Consider the following 7,948-nt stretch of genomic DNA (forward strand, 5'->3'; position numbering starts at 1 on the left):
TATGAATTTATAAAAAAAAAAAAAAAAATAGATGAAACAGCATTGCTTGGACCAAGATTTTACTTCTTATTCTCCCGTTTTCTTCATTCCTCTACTTCTTCCCACCAATGGCACCACCCGTCACTCCCCTCTAAAGTGACACCGAAAGTAGACCAACGAACCGTACCGACTCACGACACAAAGGCTGCCAATTTTCTCTCCCCCTCTCCAAAAGCACCGACGAAGTTCGTCGGTTTTCAGCCCTATTTACGAGATAAAACTTTGTATCAAGTAAAAGACAAGAATCACCTTGGGGGTAATCGGACGGGTGGGGCAGAATCATGGAATCAAACAGAAAGGAACAAATTGGATGACGTGGGAGCCCTACCACCGTCGGTTAGTCCTACCATTCCACCACATAAATTATTCTGATTTAATCTTTTGTTTTTAAAAAGAAAATGAAATGAAAGAGCGTTCACGTTGTTGTCTTCTTTGATAATCATGGAATCATCCTCCTCATCAACCATTTCCCTCTAAACTCTCTTTCTCTCTCTCTTTCTCTTCACCCAAACGGAGACTAGGGGAAGAGACGCCGATTACGCTCCACTCAACCGCTGTGTTATCTGTCATTTTTCTTTTTTTCTTTTCCTCTCTGGATCTAAATCCTCGCCCTTACAAAGTTTTTTCTTCTTCCCTCATTTTTTCCCGCGAGTATTGTTTTGAGTCTTTCGGTTTCCTTTCGGAGATCTTTCTCTGTGAGTCAACTGTAGCTGGTGAAAAGAGATTCGAAAAGGAACTCTTCTGTCGGCTGAATTTGATCAAAATTACTTTTACTGCTGTCGTCTCACGCCTCCTCAAGTCGCTGCTCCTCCCACAACTACACCGTATCCTCTCTCTCCATCTCCCTCTCTCTCTCTCTCTCTCTCTCTCTCTCTCTCTGCGCACACACACACATACACGCAAATCCTTATATTCATATACATTTATATGTATGTAAGTATGCGTAGCAGCGAGATTTAGTCTTATTCCGAGTGGTTCTTTGGATAATTTCAACGGATTTCGAGATATTTATACTGCTTATTGGATCCTTTAACTGAAGACGTGCTTACATATATTTATGTACATGTATGTGTATGTTTATGGATGTTGCTTTTGGCGTCTTTTTCTTTTGTGAATTTTCGAAAATTAATATTACGACCTTCACGCATTTTTTTTTTAAAAAAAACCGTCACGCAATTTTTACATTAATCTCGAATCACGACCTTATATCGCCTCCTTATTTGTATTATATAGGAGTAAATAAATATTTAAAAAAATATTTATTTATATCCTGGCTCTTGTTTTAATGTAGTTAATCCCAAGTTTAATTACATTGCAGTTGATTTATGGTAATAATTATGATGGATATAAATGCATTGATTCATACCTTAATTTTTTTATATTGCTGATCGACTTATTTCTTAGTTTGTTTATTTTCTGCCATCAGATTCAGACATACTAATACGCTGAAGAGATGGTAAAAAATCTGAAAAGAGTTTCTGATCCTTCTATGGAGGGCGCTGATTCCAATCTGGTAATTTCAAGATTCCGCCTAGACTTTTTAAGTACCTCTCCCTTTGATGTTTAAATTCAAATAGTATGAGTAATATAATTCTATCTAATTTTTTATATGTCATGGGGAAAATTAGCGCTTATAAGGGATGCTTCGTGTCACACGTAGCAGAAAAAAGCGCAGAAACATGTTCTTACAACAAGTTTCCTGAATTTTTATTTTCCCTTCAGATCCATTTTTATTTTATTTTTTAATTTCTTTGTTCCCCTCTTTTGTTCCTCGGAAAGATGATACCACCTGGATCATGTGCTAAAAGTTTTTCCTTTATTTGTTTTCCTCTCTGTCTTGTAAAAAGAATAATTCTCCATATTCGTATTTTGGGGTGGAAACCAAAATCAATAGTGAATGAAGATGCATGGTAGATTTAGTAGGATATCTTAAGGAGATAAGGGATGCCTGTGTTCAACATTGTAACACTGCTCAATTTTTTCTTTTCCTATCATTATATTTTTCAAAATTGGAGTTTTGCTATGGCTTTTTTTTCTTAAATTTAAGAAATGAAGTCTTCCCGTTCACTACAATTGATTTGTGAACCTGGTTACATAATTTTAGGCTCCTTTGAAAGACACAACTCCACAATCTGATGCAACATCGTGTATATCATCTGTGGGAGACGCAACCGGTAGTGTCAAAGGAAGTGAAGTTGACCATGATTCCCTCGCTATGGATCAAGGCATGTCTTATTCAAGCAGTGGCTATTACGGATACTATTATCCAGGTTAGCTGTGGCTATGATATAGTTCATTGTTTTAGATGGTTGTATAAATACGTCTTCACATCTTACAGTAGCATGTTGACAGGTTATGATTGTTCCTATGGAGGGTTGGACAACCAAGGGTACCATGTTGGTGGTGATGGAATGGAACTTCAATATCCTGTAAGTATCTCAATATTTTCTGGATTCTTGTGATGAATGGCATGAAGTCTGCAATTTTCTTTAATCTTTTTTCTACACTCCAGAAAAAGCCTGTTCCTATGTACCCTTGGTTGTTTATTTGGCTGGTTCTCTTTTTTCAAATCTATTGATAGATGATTGGGATATTTTATTTGTTTGGACTCCACAGCGCCTGAAATTTATGTTGTGTGTAGTTCTCAAGAAGATGAGAAAGAATGTAAATTGCAATTTAAACGCTAGTTGTTTTAAGCTCATTCATTTTGTGCTCCTTTTTCAAGAGTCATGAAGAGTCGCCTCGCTTGTTTTCACAACATATCTCATTTCATTTCATCTCATTTAATCATCATTAACTTTCCCATATTCCCACACAAAATAAAATAAACAATTCAACTTTTTCAAATCTCAAAACAATTATAATATTAAAAAAAAATATTCTAACAATATTTTATTCAATTTTTAACTTTTATCTCAACTCATCTCATCTACGAAAACAAACGAGGATCTGTACTAGTTTCATTAACTTTCTTGTGATCGTCTCAAGTTGATGGGGAAAGAAATTGAAATGATTGTTTAAACGCAAGTTGTTTAGAGCTCATTCTTTTGTGCTTCTTCTCCAAGAGTCACTGAGAGTCTTTAAGTTCTGTATTGATTTCAGTCACTTTCTCTTGTTATAGATCATGCGATGCAAATTTAGCTTTATAGAAAATGAACCACAAAATTTCCCTTTGCCTATATTGGTTCTTAAGTTCTAGCTGTGATTAGCAGCCAGATACCTTTTAATTTTTAGTTGGTCTGTAAATTTTGAATTGGAAATCCAAGATTTGTTTTGGAATTTAATGAAGTAATTTTACTCGACTACAATAAATATTGGTGCAACCGTAGCATATGAATTCAATGTCTGCCTTTGCTTTGTAAGTTTTCCCTGTATGATGATAGTATGCTACTAGAATTTTGCGTATGCAGTTAGGCATTTCATTTCAAGTTAAACTTACGTTCACTTTTGCTTCATTTAGGTTATGCAAGCAGATAACGGGTCTTTTGTCTACTTCATGCCAGGATTTCAGCCTGGTTACACTCCATATTTTCCCATGTCGACAATTGGCGTTGATGGACAATATGTCGATCAACAGGCATATCTGCCAACCCCCATGTTTCAACCACCAATTGCCTCGCCTGGACATTATCCCACTACTATTCCTTATGGGAAGTTGCTACCATCACCCTATGTGTGGGATCCATCCCTTGTTGGAGATGGATATTTTGGAAATATCTATGCAGGAGCTCCAGAATTTACAGAGCCAAAACACAATTTGCCTTCCCCAAGTAATACTTTCCCTCCTCTTTCAAAATCCTTTTCTGAGTTTAGCAATCCATTGGGTATCAATAATTCCTTGCCTTCATTGGATCTCTCATCAGGTCACAGCATCCATAAACAACTGAAACCAGTGAACAAGGTATTCTAGTTCTTTGTGCTTTGTTGAATTATGCACTCCCCTCCTCTGGATATGTCACTGGATTTTGTAGTTATTTTTAGGCCTTGCCTCATGCCTCATCTTTTCAGTCAGATGTAGTTGCCAAAGGTTACTTTCCCGTTTCAAAACCTTCAGCCCATAATCAAGAGAAGGGTGGAATGCCATATTCAAACAGTCCAGTGAATTTAAAAGCAAATGCAAGGGGTTGGGGCAGCAGTGAGAAGCTGAAATCAAGAAGCAAAATTAATGGTGTTAGGGATATTGGTTTGCTAAATGAGCACAACCAGGGTCCTAAAACGGCCAATGCAAAAGGTGTTTTGATTTCTGGAGGTAATGCTGCTGGATCCCTGGAAACTGATGGGAATGGAAATAGTAACAGCATATCCTCTTTTATCAGGATGGATCAATATAACCTTCCTGACTTTCCGACCAAATATGATCATGCATTTTTCTTTGTTATCAAATCTTACAGTGAAGATGATATTCATAAGAGCATCAAGTACAATGTGTGGGCTAGTACTCCTAATGGGAATAAGAGGCTAGATAGTGCATATCAAGATGCTCAAGAGAGGATGGTTGATAAAGGCAGCAAGTGCCCAGTGCTTCTTTTCTTTTCGGTATGCTCTAGAGATCAATATTGATTCTGATGCCTGAGTTTCCACTCTGCACACCAGGTGTTCGAAAAACAATAACTAAACGCATCTTTTGTTTGTTTGTCTGTCTGTCTGGTTTAGGTTAATGCAAGTGGTCAGTTCTGTGGAATAGCCGAGATGATTGGCCGAGTTGATTATAATAAGAACATGGATTTCTGGCAGCAAGATAAGTGGAATGGTTATTTTCCTGTTAAGTGGCACATTCTAAAAGACGTTCCAAATCCACTTTTACGACATATAATACTTGAGAATAATGACAACAAGCCCGTTACCAACAGTCGAGATACCCAGGAGGTGTGCATAATCAACTAGTATCTCATTGTTATTTATTTATTTTTTCTTGTTCTTTTTCTTTTTCCTAATTGACTTGTGCACCGCTCCTGCCTTGCTTAATCTTGCTATATTCCATTTCCAGGTGAGATTTCCTCAGGGTATTGAAATGTTGATTATTTTTAAAAACTATGTGTCAAAGACGTCCATATTGGACGATTTCGACTTTTATGAAAACCGCCAGAAGGTGATGCAAGAAAAGAGGACGGGGGAATTTACACCCCATTATAATCTGCAGGTTCTCCCTTCTTCCCTTCTCCCACTTGTTATTTCCAACTACTAATCTATTTTTTCGCTACTCTGAACTGATTCAAATATGTCGAAGAGTGCATATAATGTGGGGTCATGTTGAAATAATTGGAGGTGGAGGGTTAGGAATCATATGCCAAGACCAATGGCTAATGGGTGGGATTTATCTAACTTAATATTCTTTAAAATGATTCTCTTGGATTACAAAATGATTGAAGAATAAAGAAGGATCCTTATACAAGTAGAGCATAGTGCATGGTTTTGTACCGATGAGATTTTGACTTTATTCTGTTCAACAGAATAGGCCCTTTGCAGCATTTCTTTATTTCGGTTTCACTTGAGCTGTGTCAGTGTGCGCGTACCTCTTTTGGTTTTTTATTTTTTATTTTTACATGTTATTCATTTGTCTGGAAGCAGAAGATAGATGAATTAACCACCAGTTTTAAGACGGTAGATCTGTCTGCTGCGAAGAGCATTGGGCAACCGGAGGACGTCGAAGACAAGGCGAAGAAATGAAGAGGATATGAAAACCTTTACAGAAAGGGTCTAATTGCTGCTGAGACCAATGCCAACCTGGATGGAAATAAGAGCAGTCTCAGAAGAAAAGAAAATAAAAGAATTGACTTGTTTAGAAGATTTTCAGTGATCCTTTACGAGGAAAAAAGGAGCCGATGATCCTTTCTTGTATTGAGATGGTTAGTGGGTTTCGCTGCCACGAAAGCTGTTTGTGTACCACCATTACAGAAACTTGGATGACCCCTTTGATAATTGATATGCTTTTGGGGTTTCATGCAATCCAAGTTTTTTCTTTCCTTTTTTTTTTTTTTTTCTTTTTTCAAGTTCCCTCTTTCTTTAAGTTGTATTTGGTTTTTATTTTATTTTATTTTTTTTTTAAATCCTTATTCAAATGCCCCCTTGCACATTAGATGATGCCATTTGCCTGCATTTCCATTGCGAATTAGAACCTAATAAACGGTTTTTAGTAAGTGAAACATAATCTCAAGACTTTACCCCGCTAATCTGCCACTGGTCAATGTATTATAGAAAGATTGTAATACATCCTAAGTCATTTCATCTTAGTACTGTTCATCCAGATTCTGGACTAAGTATCCAGATATAGCGAGTCCGGAACTCGGATTTCAAACCATTAAAAGCTCGTCGTCATCCGGGTATCTGGGTTAGGACGTTTGATTTGGCTAAATGCAATCCATTAAATGGCTAATATTGGATCAAACGGGCCTGCATTGGATTAGGCAGATAAATTCATCCAAGCTTTAGATACGGTAAACTAAGTTGATTCAATATATTTAGTTACAATTGAAAATATGATTGTTTAAATAATAATTTATTTATAATATGATTATTAATTAACATATGATTGGTAGAACTGTAAAATATGATAGAAATAAATTAGATAAAAAAGTTAATAAAAAATTAATAATATTTAATTATTATATAGAAAGTATATGTATAATCTAATATGGAAATATGTTTTGAATGGAATAGGCAAAAAGAAAAACAAGTGATATTAGCTAAAACTTGACTTTGCATTTGCCTAATCAAATGAGGATTCTCTTTATCATTTCTTTTCAATTTTGGCAAAATTATGAACACGACTTGACTCATATAAAGTTAGATAACTCTGTATTTATTATTTTTTTATAATATTATTTTAATTCTACGATAAAGATATTTTAAATATATTTACAAATATAATCATTGGTATATAATACAAAAAGGATGTTCATTCCGGCAACGCCAATGGCCAACAGTACAGTTGAATGTACAACAATGATGCTTGGGTGGAAGTACCTGATCGGATGCTCATCCATAGATAAGATAATACATAAAATATAAATAAAGATAAAGCCACCTAAATTTATGTGGTTCGACATAAAGACTTACGTTCTTGGATCTTTTGAGATGAAATTCATTATGCTTAATAACTTTACAGCTTCTCATGACTTCACTTTGCTTTCAATATTATGAAAAAAATATAGTTAAAGATAGGTGAAAGTATTGTTCCGGTAAAAATTTGGAGAGAGAGAGAGTAGAAGAGTGTCTACGTCTATAGAAGTCTCTTCCTTTTATAGATGTCTTCTTTCTTTTCTTTGGGTTATCCATTTTGCTTTATGTTTTAGGATAATGATAGGGTTACTATCCTCCTACTATTCATTTACTATTCTTTTTGTTTTTGATTTTTTTTTTTGAATTTCTTATTTTACTTAATGATTAAGAAAGTGACTATTAGTAAAATTATATATTTTTTAAATTTTTTCTTAATGATTAAGGATATTAAAAAAATACTTAAAAAAAATGATAAAAAAATAAAAAACTTTAAATATAAGTGATAAATAAGTAATTAGAGGATAATAACTATATCACTACCCAATATTTTATCCCACATCTTAGTTGTATCCTACTTGTTTATGTCACTTTCATTTATTCACATGTCAGTCAATCACTTGCTTTTATCTATATTTACAAGTTGGTTTGTCTTCAACTTCCTTGCTTGGCTTGGGCCCTTCTTACTCATGGGCTAGGCCATTGTACATTTTATACTCAGTAGGTACCCCATGATTCTTAAGGTTGGCTTGTCTAACAAGAAGATATTAAAAATCTTCAACATAAAAGTCAATCATGATCAAAGAAAGAATTCGAATTTGCACTTGATTTTCCGTTGTTGCGCGATGTAATAAAGGCCTTTTGGGGTGGGCCTCGAGCAGACTAGTAAAATACGTTGTAAAAACCTCTAAGA

The 7,948-nt window shown here is 35.1% G+C and overlaps 1 protein-coding gene across 3 annotated transcripts; it reads left to right on the forward strand.

The window, feature by feature from the left end:
* Window positions 1-454: 454 nt before the first annotated feature.
* LOC108979355 (YTH domain-containing protein ECT4-like) lies at window positions 455-6,115 on the forward strand. Of its 3 annotated transcripts, none has more exons than XM_018950022.2 (10): window positions 455-863; window positions 1,466-1,552; window positions 2,144-2,309; window positions 2,392-2,468; window positions 3,500-3,809; window positions 3,903-3,940; window positions 4,021-4,575; window positions 4,693-4,905; window positions 5,027-5,179; window positions 5,608-6,115. In XM_018950022.2, the coding sequence occupies exons 2-10, from the start codon at window positions 1,493-1,495 to the stop codon at window positions 5,704-5,706; spliced, it is 1,671 nt and encodes a 556-aa protein (XP_018805567.2). In that variant the 5' UTR covers window positions 455-863; window positions 1,466-1,492; the 3' UTR covers window positions 5,707-6,115. The 3 variants fall into 3 exon arrangements, with proteins under 3 accessions (XP_018805567.2, XP_018805568.2, XP_035546908.1); XM_018950023.2 differs by having other exon boundaries at window positions 456-863; window positions 4,048-4,575; XM_035691015.1 differs by lacking the exon at window positions 455-863 and adding an exon at window positions 896-1,104.
* Window positions 6,116-7,948: the final 1,833 nt, after the last annotated feature.

The sequence above is a fragment of the Juglans regia genome, chromosome 6 (assembly GCF_001411555.2).
Source record: "Juglans regia cultivar Chandler chromosome 6, Walnut 2.0, whole genome shotgun sequence".
Taxonomy (NCBI): domain Eukaryota; kingdom Viridiplantae; phylum Streptophyta; class Magnoliopsida; order Fagales; family Juglandaceae; genus Juglans; species Juglans regia.